This window comes from Leucoraja erinacea, chromosome 6 (assembly GCF_028641065.1).
Source record: "Leucoraja erinacea ecotype New England chromosome 6, Leri_hhj_1, whole genome shotgun sequence".
In the NCBI taxonomy this organism is placed as follows: domain Eukaryota; kingdom Metazoa; phylum Chordata; class Chondrichthyes; order Rajiformes; family Rajidae; genus Leucoraja; species Leucoraja erinaceus.
The window spans coordinates 43,294,945-43,315,155 of record NC_073382.1 but is presented as its reverse complement, the minus strand read 5'-3'; the positions used below and the strand labels follow the sequence as shown (position 1 = coordinate 43,315,155).

General features: G+C 39.8%; 1 protein-coding gene across 3 annotated transcripts in view; it reads left to right on the top strand.

The window, feature by feature from the left end:
* The window catches only part of nbeaa (neurobeachin a), a 534,111-nt gene that overhangs the window by 193,806 nt on the left and 320,094 nt on the right, over positions 1 to 20,211 (top strand). For all 3 annotated transcript variants that reach the window (XM_055636835.1, XM_055636837.1, XM_055636834.1), the window contains 4 exons: positions 5,272 to 5,710; positions 16,479 to 16,630; positions 17,295 to 17,424; positions 18,477 to 18,604. In XM_055636835.1, the coding sequence (XP_055492810.1) occupies positions 5,272 to 5,710; positions 16,479 to 16,630; positions 17,295 to 17,424; positions 18,477 to 18,604 (849 nt within the window). The remainder of the gene's footprint in view (positions 1 to 5,271; positions 5,711 to 16,478; positions 16,631 to 17,294; positions 17,425 to 18,476; positions 18,605 to 20,211) is intronic.

Sequence of the window (20,211 nt, the reverse complement as noted above, 5' to 3'; positions counted from 1 at the left end):
AGAGGGGAAGAGAGGGGAAGGGGGTGGGAGGAGGAGGGGAGGAGAGGAGATGGAGAGGGGGAGGAGAGGTGTGGGGGGGAGGGGGAGGGGGTAGGGGTGGGGGGAGGGAGGGGAGGAGGGAGATGGGGGTAGGGGAGGGGAGGGGGAGGGGGGGTGGGGGGAGAGAGGGGAAAATAGTGGGAAGGGAGAGTGGAAGGGGGAGGGCTAGGGACAGTCCATCTGTTCCCCATTCCCTATCATCCCCAATCCTCTTTCTCTATTCCCACACACGTGATGCCGAGCTTCGACACAGGCTGCGGGGGTGGGGGGGAGGGGCTGGTGCTGGGGCTGCTGCAAAGGCATATGTAAATGGATCCATTCCGATTGGACATCTGTGAGCATTGGGCATTGTGACATCACACGATTGAACGTTCACCAACATGTTATGGGTGAGAGCTGTTTTATTTTGAAATTTTGGGGGGGGGGAGGGGGGAGAAGGATTTTATTAAAAATGTGTACATAAACACGACAAAATTTAATCAGGAGTGGATACTTGGAATGAAAAGTGAAATCTCTACCGAAATGGAAAAAATCTCGGCGTTTCTGCGTGTGATGTTGGCGTAGCAACGAATCAAAGGCTGGCAACCACAAGTCAGGCTGAAACACCCACACACACACACACACACACCCACACACACACACACACACACACACACACACACACACACACACACACACACACACACACACACACACACACACACACACACACACACACACACACACACACACACACACACTTTTATATTATAGATAGATATAAGATCCCTCTCATCCTAAATTCCAGTGAATACAAGCCCAGTCGACTCTTTCTTTCATCATATGTCAGCCCCGCCATCCCGGGAATTAATCTGGTGAACCTATGCTGCGCTTCCACAATAGCAATAAAGTCCTTCCTCAAATTAGGAGACCAAAATACTCCAGGTGCGGGCTTACCAGAGCCCTGTACAACTGCAGTAGGACCTCCTTGCTCCTAAACTCAAATCCTCTCGCAATGAAGGCCAACATGCCATTAGCTTTCTTCACTGCAAGTCGTATAAGCAGAAGCCCCACCTCTCTACCTCCTCCTACCTCCCCTTTCTGAAAAGGATTTTCTTCTACCACAAAGCCATAGATCATCACTATCAGTTCAGTTTCAGATTAATTTATTGTCATGTGTACCCGAGGTACAAAGAAAAGCTTTTTGTTGCATACGATCCAGTCAGCAGAAAGTCAATACATGATTACATTCGAGCCATTTAATGTGTATGGATACATGATCATGGAACAACATGGAGTTGTATATTTTTCAAGAGAGAGCTAGATAGGGCTCTTAAAGATAGCGAAGTCAGGGGATATGGGGAGAAGGCAGGAACGGGGTACTGATTGGGGATGATCAGCCATGATCACATTGAAAGGCTAATCTCCTCTGCCTGCACATGATCTATATTCCTCCAGTCCCTGTATGTCCATGTTTTTATCTAAAATCCTCTGAATGCCACTATGGTATCTGCTTCCACCACCACCCCTGGCAGTGTATTCCAGGCACACTCTGTGTGTAAATTCACAGATCATCTTAAAAGTCTGCCTCTCTCACCTTAAAGCTATGCCCTCTGGTCTTTGACATTTGCACCCTGCAGGACAGATTCTGACTGTCTACCCTATCTCTGCTTCTCCTAATTTTCTGTACTTTTATCAGATCTGCCCGCAGCCTCTGTTGCTCAAGAAAAACAATCCAAGCCTGTCCAACCTCTGTTGATCAAGAAAAAACAATCCAAGCCTGTCCAGCCTCTGTTGCTCAAGAAAAAACAATCCAAGTCTGTCCAACCGCTCCAATACCCCCTAATCTAGACATGATTCTTGTAAATTTCTGCACCCTCTCCAAAGCCTTCCTGTAATGGGGTGACCAGAGCTACACACGACTCCAAATGCGGCCTGACCAAGGTATTATAGGAATCAACATTTTGTCCCATTTACATGGAGAAAGACAAGAATTTAATTATTTATAAAATGAAACAATGGTGATATTTCAGATGATCTTCATATTTGCATCTTCCAGTGTTCTTCATTTAATATTTCTCACTGGGTAAAGTCTCAGTAAAATTTAAAATTTTTAAGAATAAAAAAACCCCAGAGAATCAGTAGTTTTCTCTCTGCTTATTAATGACATCTGAAAAAATGTGAATATAATTTTTCTCGCAAATACTAGTTAGTATAAAACTGAAAAAAACAAATGTTGAAAAATGTATGTCTCCTATTCATCTGAATAGATTTTTGCAGTAAATTATTCACACTTTTGTTTGATCTCATCAGATTTTTAATTGCCTCCACTTTAAAAAAGTGGTTCAAAGCTGCATTTAAATCCAAAAGTTTAAAAGACAGATGGAGTGAAATTAATTTTGTTAAAAACCTTCTACAGTTCTCAATTTTGTATTTAAATTTAAATAATATGGAAAAAGAAAATTCATGAATTTATCCAATACCATTATTTTAGTTTATTAAAATAAGCAATAATTTCCCTGGTAAACTTTAAAGTACCAGAATCTATAAAGTACCAATGCCAATGATTTGGATCACAGAATTTTTTTCTCTTCTCTTTGAATATTTGTATACTATTTGTATCATCATTTGGTCAGAACAATGAATATTTATATAGATTTGCTTACACATAAAGTATCCATTATCTATAGAAATATCCATTTGAATCATGTAATCTGGTGCGCTAAGGGCTTTGAAGAATAATGTGCAAAATGCTGCAGACCAAAATTATCACCGACTGGTATCTTGATAAATTTTGATTCCATCTTTGTGTTTTAATTGCTTTATGTGTATGTTGTCGATTCAGTGGAGCCTCCGGAGGGATAAATACAATAGAATAGTACCTAAGCAAGAATCATTTGTATGGGAAGTAAGGAGAAAAATTGGAAGTGGTCTGAAAAAAGTGTGACATCTACACGTTGAAATGAAGTATTAAATTTGATTTACAAGTAGCATTGATGTTTTTTTCAATACAGATTTTTTTTTTCAATGATGATATATTGTAATGATTTTTTAATCTTGTTCTCAAAGTGGTAAGAATCATCTTTTGAAATATGAGAGAATATAATTTGTGACCCAAAGTTTCTTAAATAGGATAAATATTTTCTTACGTTAATTTGTAAATTACCTGCTTGAAAAAGTATAAAGATGTATTTGCAGCTGTAGTGAAACATATTCAGACCATAGAAGTATCTTTGTAGCTGGACTGAGAGAGGCACAAAATTGTACATGGGCTCAAAACTAAAATATTTTCCACTGTTTGAATGGAATAGTTAGCAATAACAAATGCTGACAAAAAATCATGCTGATGAAAGGTTTAAATAGCAATATGAAAATTTGCTCTTAAAAAGTTTAATGAACAGGTCAATTAAAATTTAACTTTTATAAAAACACCATTTCAAAGTGACTTGGATCTTTTAACTCCATTTGTATTCATCCATAATCGGTTATGCATTTTCAGTAAAATAGAACACAGTATTTAGTTTCCCTATTGTGAAGCATTACTCAGAATTTAAGCTGATATTTCAACAGAAATTGAGAATTATCAGGACTAAATTTACTTGACATTAATGGGGTTATTTTTACAAACAATCATGAATAATGTGTTTTAAAAGCAGTATATATATTCTTGTGTTTAAAACGTTAAAATGTCAGTATTAAACATTTTTTAATTATATTGTGAGGAGTGTAGACAGGTCCTGAAATATAGAGTATATGTTATTCATATCTCAAATTGTTGCATGTCCAGAATGTCCAAAAGAGTACATGTAAACATTGTCTTTTTTAATTTTTAGCTTAAGAAACATACATTGTTTTGTATTAAATCCACTTGAAAACATTCTTAATCTGAATAGGTGCTGAATTGAAATTTTTGAATTTGTGTAGATTAAATATTCATGGAAAATATCTTTTAAATATTTCCATATTCCAAACTCACAATGTTTTTCTGTTTATAACTACTTGCATTTTCTGCATGCACTTTTTCCTATATGAAGGCTGGTGATTTTTGGACTGTATATTTTAATGTAATGGTAGGTGAATGTGTTCACTTTACAGGATTATATCTTAAATTGAAATAAACAAAAATGTATTTCAAAAATTGATCTCTTTATATTTTTCTAAATATCGTAAAAGTATTTTTATAAATAACTAAACTAATTTTGGCATTGATTTGTACCACATAAAATCATATTGGGAGATTGGGAGAATCTTGGGAGAAAAATATCTTGTCCCATGAAAATATAACGTATAAAATTATACTTTATTAAATGTTTGAAATTTTCTGGCGAGAAGTGGGAATGTAATGAATCATGGCCAACCGTCATATCTGATAAGGATGTCTGCATATTATGGAACCCATGTATCACACAAAAAATAATCTGCCTGTTTTCATTGATATTTATACACCCATCCATATCCTCAATGCAAAAATAATTTTATTTTATAAATAGTTACCCTGAATTTACTTTTAATTGAATCTGTGAGTGCAAACAGTTATGTTATGATGCAAATAAATATTTTTTTAGCACATGTACAAAGCAAGTTGATTTTCTTGTGTGAAATGCAACATTATATTATCGACATGCTATGTTTTTAAAAATAACATCCAGTCATACCAAAAGTTACTTTGCTGAAATATATTTGTGGTTTATATATTAGTGGTAAAAGATGCTACAAACTGCTAAGGAATTTCAGCAATATTTTAGCCTAATTATTTGCAATCCTATCTTATGTTAGCATTTGACAGTTTATAATGCAGTAATATCTACCATTTCCATTAAAGGGGGATACTTTTTACATGACCTATATGCACTCAATCACAAATTTAAGCAAATGTACTAATTTCACATCTGTTATTCAAGAACTATATTGTATAGTAATACAACAAAGGAGTTCTATCCAAGGGTCATTTATTTGTTAAGGTTTGCATACCTTTAGTACTGAAACCTCTTCACACATTTTGATCAGCAACGTAATGTTAAAAGTAATTTTGGAATAATACATTTGTTGGCATCACATTTTATATGGGTTATTAGACGTTGGTTAATGTCAGCATATCAAAGATTGGTATTTTGAGTATATTTACTTTTTTTCATTGAAAAACCTATTTAATAATTAAAAGTATTCTCCTTCAAATTAAGATCATAGGTATGACTGCTGTTTTATTTGTCTCCAGAATCTGTTGATGATTATTTATTTTGTTTCCAATTGCAGAGAACCCTGTTACCTTCCCTGAGAACAGCAAAGAAAAAGAGATCCTCACACCAATTGAAGATGTGCAGGTTGAAAGCTGTATTCCACATACTGACTCGGGCATTGGAGAGGAGCAATTAGCTGGTCTCATGAATGGTTCTGATTTGGAACTAGTTGCTAGGTCAGATGCAGTGAGTGAACTTCTATCATCCTTGTCCTCTGAAGTAAAGAAATCGGAAGAATGTTTGTCTGAAGCTCAAATTGAAGTGCTGAAGCCCCCCTCGTCAATATCAAGTATCAGCCAAGGGAAAGGCATGAACGTGAAGGAGATTCTGAAAAGCCTGGTTGCAGCACCCATGGAAGCTGCAGAATCTGGGCCTGAACCTGTATCGTATCCTGACCCCACTGTGAAAAGAGAAGCACAACCTATTCTTCCCATGCAGTTCCATTCCTTTGACAGGTGAAGAGCCTCAATGTTGTTTTAATTTATTCACCCACCAGAGTATTTATGAATGTGAGTGATGAGATGATATTGGTGAGAGGAGGAGAGATCTCCGGGGGTTTCAGAGGCAGATTGAACAGCAGCATCACATAGCCCAGCCTGTCATCTTCACAGCTCAAAGACCTAATGGGAGGTGGCAGCCTGAAATGAGTTGCCACTGCAAAGTGTATTATTTTTGAAATGCTTTCACACAAATCACTGAGCTCCACATACAACTTTGTTTCATGGTTTAATGTCATCACGAGGCACAAATTGGTGTGTCTAATTGTTTGCCACCTGCCAATGAAATGAACTGCCAGAAAGCCAGAAGGATCTGTTTGTCTGTCAGGCATTCAGGCTATTGAGAGTGACAACATCAAAAATTTTGCTTCAGAATCTGAAGCTTTGATCGGCCTTTGAGAGACCCCACTCTCCGGCTCCTGGTCAAGTGAATTTTTCAATTAGTTTTAAATATATTAGGTTCCTGCTGCCTCATCTGTCTTTAGGAAGATGTAATTATGTTAAGAACAGACTAAACAGATTTCGATTCAATGAAAATCCAAATTCCCATGATGGTATTTTTAATAATTAAAAAAAAATCTTTACAAAACACATTTTATTGCAGACCTTTGTACCTACCAGCCATGCTTTAATTTGGTTCTTTTTTTTATTTGTTGGAAACCCAGATTTTGAGGTTATCGCTACTTTTAAATAAACAAACACAATTTGTTAAAAATATTTTATTACACAAATTACTAAACTAACATTACTGCTATTATTAATGCATTGTAACAATGCCAAATAGCACAATAGAAATAACTGCAGACACCAAAATAGATCTGTAATTGTTGGAAGCAAATCTCGTACATAATTTCAAATTGGTGTAACAATTGCTATATGTTTAAGCTAAACAGAATCGAAGACTAGGAGCTTTTACGTGTATACCTGTAACTGCTATCTTTCCTATGGTTGGCTGTTTAAGCAGACCTGGGTGTGCTTGTACATCAGTCACTGAAAGTAAGCATGCAGGTACAGCAGGCAGTGATGAAAGCTAATGGCATGTTGGTCTTCATTGCGAGAGGATTTGAGTTTAGGATCAAGGAGATCCTACAGCAGTTGTACAGGGCCTTGGTGAGACCACACCTGGAGTATTGTGTGCAATTTTGGTCTCCTAATTTGTGGAAGGACATAATTGCTATTGAGGGAGTGCAGCGTAGGTTCACCAGTTTAATTCCTGAGATGATGGGACTGACATATGATGAAAGAATGGGTAGACTGAGCTTGTATTCACTGGAATTTAGAAGGATGAGAGGGAATCTTATAGAAACATATAAAATTCTTAAAGGATTGGACAGGCTAGATGCTGGAAAAATGTTCCCGATGTTAGCGGAGTCCAGAACCAGGGGTCACAGTTTAAGAATAAGGGGTAGGCACTTAGGACTGAGATGAGGAAACATTTTTTCACCAAAGAGTTGTGAATCTGCCTTCTCTGTCACTGTGGAGGCCAATTCACTGGCTGTTTTCAAGAGAGAGTAAAGGGCGTCATTTGCTCATCATTTACGCGACATGCCGGTAGTGGCTGACGCGCGACAGTCGCGCGAAAATCGTCAAGAAGTACGACAGTCGCGTGCCAAGTGCTCTTGAGGGCCCTGTTTTTTTTTAGAGCTATTGTGATGTTGTTTGTACTTAGTCTACGTGACAAGGATTTTCCCAATGAAATTTTTTCAAAACTATGCACACTGTATACCCGGGGTCACGTGGTGCGGCGCTCCATTGACGTGCAAATGGCGTGCCGACGACGTACGGCGCCGCATGATTACTGACGTTGATGCACGGTGACGCATAATAAATTAGCATAGGCAATGTTTGCGTGTCACCGTGCGTAACCATGCGTCACCACGTGCTACACGTATGCCGTAAGAACGTCAGCGTACACCATCAGTACGTCAACATGAGCAAGGGATACGTCACGCAGGAGGAGTGCGAGGATTTTGAGCACTGCAAAACCCTAGAGTGCCACGCGTTACCGCTCGCCACTGCATAAGCCACCATGCGCCATGCGCCATGCGTGCGTCACGCGGGCATCATGACACGCCAACCAATTTTTAGGATGTCGTGTAAATGACGCGCAAATGACGCCCAAGTGGGACAGGCCCTTTAGATTTAGCTCTTAGGGCTAAAGGAGTCGAGGGATATGGGGAAAAAACTGGAATGGGGTACTGATTTTAGATGATCAGCCATGATCATAATGAATGGCAGTGCTGGCTCAAAGGGCCGAATGGCCTACTCCTGCACCTATTTTTCAATATTTAATGTGTAACACATTTCAGGGAATTGCTGTGGTGCTCAAATATTCTTACCACAACTTATTTCAGACAGGAAATTTATAAAAAGTAGATTTTTGAATTATTGATGATTTGGAACTGTGCAAAGCTAAGTACACTGGATACATCTTCTGGAAGAAAAGTACAGTCTCATTTTCTCTTTTGATATTAATCACTTTCACTACCATGCATTATCACCATTCCTTTTACAATTTGAAAGTGGTTGTTAATCTGTAGCAATTTCCAAAGAAATTTTAAACTGACTGTCAAGGATGACACGAGAAGGATGTATTTGCTTCCTTTGCAAGTTCCAGTCATATTTGTATGCATTTTCCTGTTTCATGAATATCTCTGGGGGAGCATCAACATTAAATGCTGCAGCCCAAGTGGTGCACAATTGCTCATCAACAGAACTTGTCCACATGAATCAGCCTGCCAATTATGTTTTTGGACAAGGTGTCTATTTTCTCATGCTTTTTGGGGCATTTACGTATATCTAGAAACATTGTGGTTGATCTTTGTATTGCAAAGCTATTTTAGCCACACTCACACAGTCCAGTATGGTATGGTACATTATTTTTTATCATGTACTGACGTACAGTGAAATTCATTTTTGTATACAGTTCAGCACAAGTATCACTGCACGTAAGCACTCAGATACATTTTATATAAGCATCTCAGATACAAGTGTATTGCAGTAGTACACTGAGGACGTGTATAGAGTCGGCACTTTGCGCCATTTTCAAGTCCCAGTTGTTGTAAGTGCAAGGTTCTTGAACTGACCATGAAAGGCCATTGTCCTGGCAGCGTTGCAGGGTCAGCATAGCCAAGCGTAGCCATTAGTGTCCTCCGCCGTTGCTCCACTGTTGTAGGCCGCATCCGGTCAACGCGCTCGACTTCTTAGAGCAGCACCCGGTCCTGACTGCTGTGGGGCCTACAGCAGCCCACTCCACCGTAGATACAGTGCACTGTTCCATCAGACGGTCTGCTTACCGGCCCTCCATTCGACTCCTTCCACGCCACGTGTGCGAGCCAGGCCTTCCAGGTGGATTCCCAGACCGCGGCGCGGGTCCTTGATTCGCAGCGGGCGAGATGGGCCCTCTAGCCTGGTTCCGTATGCAAAGTTATTTTGTACTAATCAAGTGATTTTCTACCAGACAAAAAGGTGCCAGTACACATAGTCATTAACAATTATGCTATATTTATCAACAGTTTTTCCATCAATATCCCCCCGATATAAAAGTAGAAAATCAACATATGCTAAAAATTAAATAATTCATTCGGGCGGCACAGTGTCGTGGCTTTAGAGTTGCTGCCTCACAGAGATCCGGGTTGATCCTGACCGTGGGTGCTGTCTATACAAAGGTTGTAGGTTTGTAGGTAAATTGGATTCTGGAAATTGTCCCTTGTATGTAGGATAGATGTGTGAGTCTGGTCGGCGTGGACTAGGTGGGTCTAAGGGCCTGTTTCCACAATTGACAATTAAAATAAAACACCAAAAATAAGAAAATCTAGTTTTTAACGAGAGGCGCTGGTATGCTGTTCTGTGTGTTCTGTTATAAAAAAAAACAGATACAGATTCATTGTTTCAAATATTAGTGCTCATTGGTAATTTAAGAAATAGGATTAAGCCATTGGACACCTTTAGCTTTGTCCACTCTTCATTTAGATCAGGGCTGGTGTAATGCAATGGCTTTTTGTTGCTTTGTCCCAAATTCATGATTCTTGTGGTGTATAAAATTAGCTTAGTCTTGAATATATTAAAAGACTATCAATCGACAACAAGAATTCAAACAAATGTAATGTGCAAGTACATTAAAAAAGCAGAACAGGAGAAGGCCCTCAAATCTGCCCCACTATTCAACATGATCATGCTGACTTGCCCCAGACTCCAACTCCCTTTCTGTGCCAAATCGCCATCATCCTCAATCCCGAATCTTTAAAAAAAAAAATCCGTCTCCACTTTCAATACTTCTAACAAGCTAGCCTCTAAATCTCCAGGCAGATAATTTCTGAGCTTCATCACCCTTCCACAAGAAGAGATTTCTACATACCTCAGTTATAAATGGCCAGTCCCCTTATCTTGATGAGACAAGGAACTGCAGATGCTGGTTAACAAAGAAAGACACAAAGCGCTGAACTAACATAGTGGGTCAGGCAGCATCTTTAGGGAAAATGGATAGAGGACCCATGTCGGGTTAGGAGAAGGGTCTGAAAAAGGGTCCCGACCCAAAATGTCACCCATCCTTTTTCTCCAGAGATGCTGCCTGATCCGCTGAGTTACTTCAGCACTTTGTGTCTATCTTGAACATCTACCCTGTCATGCCACCTTAGGATGATATCTGTTTCAATAAGATCACCTCTCGTTATTCTTAACTCCAAATAATACACATCCAATCTTTTAGCTTCTCTTGACAGACAGGGCAATCTTCTCAGCCCAGGAATTGCGGTGAAATTTCTTTTGGACTGCCTCCGCATCATGATATTCTTTCTTAGATAAGGGGGCCCAGGTGTGGCCTCATCAGCACATTTTTCTCTACCAGCTTTCTCCCCTCTATTCCATTAGTCTGAAGGAGGGTCCTGACCCAAAATGTAATCTCCCCGTTTCCCACCACAGAAGCTGCCTGACTCGCTGAGTACCTCCAATGTGTTTTTTTTAAACCTGTATTGCCACTCATATTCCCTGCCTTTTATCTTCCTCCCTTCTTGCACCACTGAGTCACATTTGCAGTTTTCCAATCCACTGACACTATCCTGGAAATCGGCAAGTTTAAAAAAACCCAAAACATCAGCCAATGGGTTCACAGCCAAATCCTTTAAATCCTTGCGTGCATATCATTGGGTCCTGGAGAATTGTCTGCCTTTGGTCCTTTGAGTTTTTCTAATATTTTGTTCTTCCTGATTGTGATTTTTACATGTTTTATGCTATTTGAAATTTGCCCATAGAACAGAATAGTACAGCACAGGAACAGGTCCTTCAGCCCACAATGTCTGTTCCGATCATGATGCCAAGATCAACTCTTATCTGCCTACACATAATTCATATCCCTCCATTCCTTGCATATCCATTTGCCAATCCACGTCTCTTAAATGTCACTATGGTATTCGACTCCACCACCACCCCAGGCAGTGTGTTCCAAATACTCACCATCCTCTGTAAAAAAAATTTGCCCACATCTCCTTTAAACTTTTCCCCTCTCACCTTAAAGCTACGCCATCTGTTATCATCAAGACCTAATCCAAATGCAAAAAAATAACAACAATATATGCTATTTGGGCAGCATAGTGACATAGTGGTAGAGCTGCTGACTTTGCACGCCAGAGACCTGGGTTCAATCCTGGCTACAGGTGCTCTCTGCACGGAGTTTATGCTTTCTCCCTGTGATCGCGCGGATTTTCTCCAGGTTCAGTTTCCTCCCACACTTCAAAGGCAGACAGGTTTGTTTGCAGGTTAGACGCAATATGCTGGAGTAACTCAGTGGAACAGGGAGCATCGCTGGATAGAAGGAATGAGTGACGTTTTGGGTCGAGACAATAGACAATAGGTGCAGGAGTAGGCCATTCGGCCCTTCGAGCCAGCACCGCCATTCAATGTGATTACGGCTGATTATCCCCAATCAGTACTCCATTCCTGCCTTCTCTCCCATATCCCCTGACCGCTATCTTTAAGAGACCTATCCAGCTCTCTTGAAAGTATCCAGAGAACCGGCCTCCACTGCCCTCTGAGGCAGAGAATTCCTCAGACTCACAACTCTCTATGTGAAAAAGTGTTTCCACGTCTCTGTTCTAAATGGCTTATCCCTTATTCTTAAACTGTGGCCCCTGGTTGTGGACTCCCCACCATCGAGACCCTTCTTCAGACTGAGCTTAAGGGAGGCAAGATGGCGCAGCGGTTACAGCACCATAGATCCAGGTTCGATCCTGCATACGGGTGCTGCCTGTACGGAGTTTGTACTTTCTCCCAGTGACCACGTGGGTTTTCTCCGAAATCTTTGGTTTCTTCCCACACTCCAAAGATGTACAGGTTTGTAGGTTAATTGGCTTGGTATAAATGTAAATTGTCTCTAGTGTGTGTAGGATAGTGTTAATGTGCGGGGATCGCTGGTCAGTGCGGTTTTGGTGGGTCGAAAGGCCTGTTTCTAGTTCTAAATTGTCCCTAGTGTGTAGGTTAGTTTTAAAACAGCAAAACATCTAATAGATTTATCAAATCTTATTTAAAAATATGTTGACTGGGCTTAATCATATGATTTTTTCATATGCCTTTTACCATGTCCCTGATGTATTCAGTATTTTCCATCTTACTGATATTAGACTACAAGTCTTAAAATTACCTGCTCTCTGAATGCTGTTTAAAAAAAAATGGTTAACCTTGCTTCCTTCCAAATTATTAGAACTGGGCAAATAAACTGAAGAATGGCTTATGGAGTTTAATGCAGATGTGATAGTTGTTGTATTTTGGGAAGTCAAACCAGGCAGGACATTCACAGTGAATGCTGGAGCCCTGGGGAGTGTTGGAGAGCACAGGTATCTAGGATACATGTACATAGGTTCATGAAAGTGGCATCACAGGTGGTCAAGAAGGCTTTTGAGATATTAGCCTTCATCCGTCAGGGTATTGAGTATAGATATTGGGACGTTACTTTACAGTTGTACAAGGTGCTGGTGAGGCTGCATTTGGAGTACTATGTTCAGTTTTGATCACCTTGCTATAGGAATGATGCCATTTGCTGGAAAGAGTGCAGAGAAGATTTACGAGAATGTTGCCAAGACTCAAAGGCCTGTATAGAGAAAGGTTGGACAGGCTAGGACTTTAATTCTACGAGCACAGGAGTCTGCTGAGGGATGATATTTCTGGAGATATATAAAATCATCAGAGGAATAGATAGGCTGAATACAAAGAGTCTTTTACCCAGAGTAGGGGAATCAAGAACTGGAGGACATAGGTTTAAGGTGAAACATTTAATAGGAACCAATAAGCGACTTTTACCACACAGAGAGTGGTAGGTCTAGGAATGGGTTGCCAGAGGAGGTAGCTAAAGTCGTAACAATAACAACATTTAAAAGTCACTTGGACAGGTGTATGGACAGGAAGGGCTCTGAGGGATATGGGCCAAATGTAACAATTCAAACAGAGGGTGATGAGACTATGGAATGAGTTGCCAGGGTGGTAGTTGAGGCAGTTGAGATACTATAACACCACTTAAAACATATTTTAGAGGGATAAAGGCTAAACACAGGCAGGTGAGACTAGTGTAGATGGGTCATCGTGGCTGGCATAGGCAAATTGGGTCAAAGAGTCTGTTTCCATGCTGTATGACTGACTTTAGCTGTCTGGCATTTAGAATCTGGCAATTAATAGTTAATTAGAGAGAAATTATCTTAAAAAATATTAAAGATCATGTTTATCTTTGATGCCATTTGGAAAGTGGACTGAAAACGTGCCTGATTTTGCTGTACACGTGATGATACAGGTCAGACTGCCTCCCCCACCCACCCATCAATAGAGTTTGAAGCATAGATTGCACACCAAATACAGAGATAAATAATGGCTCATCATATCTGCTTCCAGGATATGGTTCTGTATAATTGATGAAGGACATAAACCAGTCCTAAATATCTCAAATAGCTCAATAGATAGAAGCTGACTTCACAATACTGCTGGTAAGAGCCAGTTTATAGCCAACATTAGAGTATTATAGCTGCAACAGCATTTCAAAAGAAATTCAAAGAAAGGCGCATGCTGCCCAACTAGAAAAAAACGATTAACGCAAAGGATGGCAGTTAGTAAGAAATTCAGCACGTGATCTCTACATATCAATGGTTCAATGATACTTTATTGTCACGTGTCCCTAGGTACAGTGAATTGCTTTGCATCCAACCCGGTAAAATCATACAGCAGACCACACCTAGGCAGTACACAAGGGTCAACACATTTCTGATGCCACCAAAGTTACAAAAGTTCACTGAATAGTCCTATCATATCAGATATCTGCATTTGTTCAACGCCATTAAAGGTGGACCTTTATGGCGGTATTGGGAGTGGCTGCACAAGTATCTATCTTGAACATAAACCCACCTTTAATTTTTTGACAGGTAGTATCTGAAAAGTCTCATCCTAGAGTGTCAGTCGTTTAAATTAGAATGTGCATGTTCTTATATCTGCAAAAGTCAGATGATTTTGACCTGTATTTCATTTCATTTTCCCTCTATTTTATCTACTTAAATAGCATGCAAACTCTTGCCGTTGAGGGAGGAGGGAATTAGTGTTGATAGTGAATTAACAATTAAATCAAGTGGAATCATGCATAATCAGCAAATATTTGGCATAATATTTTTATTTAATGCAGAAATCTATTCCTCATACTTGCGAACCTTATTTCCTTGTGATGGCATTTGTACAAGTGGAATATGATGGTCGCTCTTTACGTTGAATAAATCTTGATTTGTCACACTTTGTGGCACCAGTTCCTTGCATATGTGTATAACAAAGAACCATTGTTATACAGTAATAAGCTGCTTGATTTTATTTGTAGATTTGCATCCTGTAATGCATGATGCCGCATTTTCGTTTAGAAAGATTTTTCCACTTTTAGAAAAAATCTTACACAAATCTAAAATGCCCTGTGTTCCAACTAATGCCATTTTGAGATGTGCTTGATTCAACCATTACCTCTTCCCGTGACAGAAAGCAGACTGAAAAGGTCTTAATTGTGCTAAGATGACGTTTTTGAAACAACAGCTAATTTCATTTGCCTGATAGATATGCATGACACTTAATTTTTTTGCAGCTTTCGGTCATGGAAAAATAATCAACAACAAAAACTTGAACAACAGAGGATCATTGTTAGAATCTGCTAGGACACAGCTTGCCTGTGTGAAAGAGTGTGACCATCATAGAGCCATAGTCATACAGCATGGACACAATCCCTTCAGCCCAATCATCTAGGCCGACCAAGATACCCCATCTACACTTATTCATGAAGGAGAATATTTATATGTAATGTCTCCACATATTCCTATCTATATATTTATTCAGTGACTCTGGTTGTGGCATCAACAGCAGACGATTGGTAATTGGCTGATTTATATCAAATTTTCAGATTATACTTGGGGTTATTACTCTGGTACTATGCTGGTGCTGTGCTTTAAAGACGCATGTTGTGATTATATTTGTGATTTGATCTTAGAAGAATTACTCCATTTGCTTGCAGAAGTGTTAGTTATTGTTGGCGGTCCAGAGAAGCTTTATAGTTTCATTATGTTGTTAATACTACGCATTGCTGTGGAGTAAAATGTAAGGATATAAATCCTTTATGCATAAAAGAGCTACTTACTGGTCTCTGAAATTAGTTTATTCCAAATAAAAATAAATTGATAAAATATTCTGTAGTGACAATTGCCAATGTTTTTAATACATTGATAAGACAAAGCTTTGGCTTCAAATACATGAACAGACCTTGCATCACAACCAAATAAATAATTGTGTCACTGGATTAGCACTGGCTCCTTGATATGCTTTCATCTTCATGATAGTTTTGTTTGTTTGAGAAAGAGGCGAAGAGAGCAGCAAAACAATATAATATTTATGGAATTAACAACATAGGAATTGGTCACGCCCCATATATATATGCATTATGGTGTTTTCGGATGTCGCCAATTGCAGCATACATTTATTCAGTGACTCTGGTTGTGGCATCAACAGCAGACGATTGGTAATATGCTGATTTATATCAAATTTTCAGATTATACTTGGGGCTATTACTCTGGTACTATGGTGTTATTATTTTCCTCTATACTTACCTATCTCCATTCCCTTTAAGGCATCTGTACTGTTGGTAGATGCAGAGTCAATCAGCATGGAAGCAGGCCCTTTTGCCCAACTCATCCATGCCGACCAGGATGCCCCATCTAAGCTGGTCCTATTTACCCGTGTTTGTCCAATATCTCTCTGAACCTTTCCTGGTCAAAATTGGACCTGTCCAAATGACTTTTAAATGCAGTTATAATATGTGCTGCAATTACCTTCTTTGGCAGCTTGTTCCATACACCTGCCACCCTCTGTGTGAAAAGCTGCCCCCTCAAGTTCCGATTAAATCTTTCCCCTCCTACCTTAACCTATATTCTCTAGTACTTGCTTGCTTCTCCTACCATTGCTTTCACCCTATCCCCCTCATGATCATTACACATATCTATAAGAACACCACTCAGCATCCTGCGTTCCAAGAAATAAAGTCCTAGCTTGCCTAACCTATCCCTATAGCTCTGGCCTTCTTGGCAACTTCCTGATAAAACAGTGGATTTCATATATGTTTGATGGGAAATAAATTTTAATATTTGAATTAATATATTTGCTTATGTTTGTTGAGGGGTGAACTGAAATTTTCACGAAGATGTTAAATCTAAGATTTATTCTGTTTTCCTAGGAGCGTTGTTGTTCCAGTGAAGAAACCTCCGCCAGGAAGTCTGGCCATCAATACTGTTGGTGGCACTGGCTCTGCCAATCTTGTCACTGGGAGTGCAACAAACATCATTTCTCCTGCAGCGGCCACACCAAAAAGTATGATAAATACCACAGGTACTGTACAAAGATCTAGTTATCAGGGATGAGGAACTCATTGAGTAATTGAATTCAGTGTAAAATAGATGTTTCTCAATTTGTTATGAAATATTGTGATTATGCTACAGTGTGGCATTCTTCAACGAGCTACGACGTATTTGTTTCCTTCATATTTGCGTAAATTAATGTGAACATAGAATATATGTAATAGTACAACACAAGGCCAGACCCTTCGGCTCATAATGTCTGTGCCGAACATGATGCCGAGACCAACTTTTATTTCCCTGCACATAATCCATATCCCTCCATTCCCTGTGTATCCAAATGCCTTTCCAAAGTTTCCTAAATGCCACTATTGTATCTGCCTCAAACAACTGGCAGCGCGTTCCAGGCACTCACCACCCTCTATGCAAACAAAAATGTTGCACATATCTTCTGTAAAGTGGTTGTTTCAGATATTTTGATTAAATTGTTGTTTCTAATAAAATTTGAAGTGCAGTGTAAAATCTTAGCTCAGTTTCCTCAGATTAAATTGGGGTAAATTATAACATTAAATTATTTTTGTATATGAACTTTGTTATTATAACTTTAACCTTTTCTGCTCATGCACCTGAATTGCATGGCCTTACGTGGACATACTGCAGTGTAATTGATGCATCATTGTGGAACTCCTTTTGTGCAGGTGCAGCCGAGGCCGCCTCAAGTTCTTCCTCCTCTTCCTCCTCCAGTTTTGTGAATGGTGTCACCAGTAAGAATCTGCCTGCAGTGCAGACTATTGCTCCAATGCCAGAAGATTCAGCTGAGAGCTTGAGGTTACCTTCCATTTAATTTTTTTCCTATTCGCTTAAACTCATTTCACTCAGTAATGCAACCGTGAAAAACAGGTGATGTAAAGAAGGTCTTTGGTTTTCCAAAACTGCAGGAACAGCTTCTTCCCCTCTGTTATAGGCTTCTGAATAGTCCTTCCATATGCTAGGGTACTATGCCAGAATAATACGCCAGATTCACCTCTACCCCATTGCAGACATTGGACTTTTCCTGTGGACCTGGTGCATGACAATGCTGAGAACTATGTTCTGCACTCTGTATCTTCCCCTTTGTTCTGTACTTTAATTTGGCTTGATTATATTTATGCATGGTAGACAAAGACCAGATACCCCTGTAATATTTACTAAACTACAGTGCCAAAGACGGTACAGTGGTGCAGCTGGTAGAGCTGCTGCCTCACTGTGCCAGAGACCTGGGTTTGATCCTGAACTCGGGTGCTGTCTGTGAAGTTTGCACATTTCCCTGTGAACACGTGGGTTTCCTCCAGATGCCCTGGTTTCCTCCCACATCCTAAAGACATGTAGGTTTGTAGATTAATTGGCCTCTATAAATTGCCCCTAATGTGCAGGGAGTGGATAACATAGAACTAGTGTGGATGGGTGATCAATGATCAGCGTGGACTCGCTGGGCTGAAGGGCCGGTTTCCATGCTGTATCTCTAAGCTAAACTAAAGAGGATTATGAACATTGATAGAAAATAAAATCAGCACTTTCCTGCATTGCCCAACCTCCAACAAAATGTTGCAATTCTAGAATTGCATTTCATATAAATAAAGTGTGTAAGTTTCCTTGGGAGTCAGCACCTTCAGTGGCAGAAAAGATTACTTCAGAAGTGTTGATATAAGATTGTATTTTTAAATGAGTTGCATGTGCACTATGAAATATAATTCTAAGTAAAATATGCCCACAAAGTAAAATTTGTTTAAATATGCAAAATTGTATCAAATTATTTCATGAAGTATAAATCTCTATTATATAGGTAATTACATCACTAGTTATATTGCCATACTTATATCTCCCTTTTTATTTCTATACAGCATCACAGCAAAACTAGAACGAGCCCTTGAAAAGGTTGCTCCACTGTTACGCGAGATCTTTGTGGATTTTGCTCCATTCCTTTCAAGAACTCTGCTTGGCAGCCATGGCCAAGAATTGTTGATCGAAGGTACAGGTGCTGTAGAATTAACACTTCCCAATGTAATGTATATGTAATCTTGTGTTGTGTGATAGTTGATAGGATGGCTCCCAATTTTCACACTTTATATTAATGGTGGAGAGAATCATGCACACAAAAATCTATCAGGGAGTGCAGAGACGGTTCACCAGACTGATTCCTGGGATGTCAGGACTGTCTTATGAAGAAAGACTGGATAGACTTGGTTTATACTCTCTAGAATTTAGGAGATTGAGAGGGGATCTTATAGAAACTTACAAAATTCTTAAGGGATTGGACAGGCTAGACGCAGGAAGATTGTTCCCGATGTTAGGGAAGTCCAGGACAAGGGGTCACAGCTTAAAGATAAGGGGGAAATCCTTTAAAACCGAGATGAGAAGAACTTTTTTCACACAGAGAGTGGTGAATCTCTGGAACTCTCTGCCACAGAGGATAGTTGAGGCCAGTTCATTGGCTATATTTAAGAGGGAGTTAGATGTGACCCTTGTGGCTAAGGGGATCAGGGGGTATGGGGAGAAGGCAGGTACGGGATACTGAGTTGGATGATCAGCCATGATCATATTGAATGGCGGTGCAGGCTCGAAGGGCCGAATGGCCTACTCCTGCACCTAATTTCTATGTTTCTATCCCGTTTGCTTTTAAAATAAGGCACTGATGGAAAATGAAGGGTTAATTAAATGTGGTTGTTGACCTAGAAAATGGTAGTGATCCTTACATCAAAGTATATTTGACGGAGCAAGGAGGTCCTACTGCAGTTGTACAGGGCCCTGGCAAGACGGCACCTGGAGTATTACGTGCAGTTTTGGTCTCCTAATTTGAGGAAATACATTATTGCTATTGAGGGAGTGAAGCGTAGGTTCACCAGGTTAATTCCTGGGATGGCGGGACTGACATATGATGAAAGAATGGGTATATATTCACTGGACTTTAGAAGGATGAGAGGGAATCTTATAGAAACATATAAAATTCTTAAGGGATTGGACAGGCTAGGTGCAGGAAAAAATGTTCCCGATGTTGAGGGAATCCAGAACCAGGGGTCACAGTTTAAGAATAAGAGGTCGACCATTTAGGACGGAGATGAGGAAAAACCTTTTCACCCTGAGAGTTGTGAATCTGTTGAATTCTCTGCCACAGATGGCAGTGGAGGCCAATTCATTGGATGTTTTCAAGAGGGAGTTAGATATAGCTCTTATGGATATGGGGAGAAAGCAAGAACGGGGTACTGATTTTGGATGATCAGCCATGATCACATTGATTGGCTGTGCTGGCTTGAAGGGCCGAATGGCCTGCTCCTACACATATTTTCTATGTTTCTATTCCATGATGCATGACCATGGGAGTTATCACAGAAAAACAATGTCAACAGTCAAATATTTGTTTAAGAATGTTACAATTTCTGTGGGATGTTTTTTTACACAGTGGTGGTGGGTGCCTGGAACTCGGTGCCAGGGGTGGTAGTAAAGGCAGATACAATAGTGATGTTTAAGAGGGCATCTTGATATGCTGGGAATGGAGGGATATGGATCACGTGCAGGCAGAGGAATGTTTATCTTGGCATGTTCAGCACAGACATTGTGGGCCAAAGCGCCTGTTCCGGT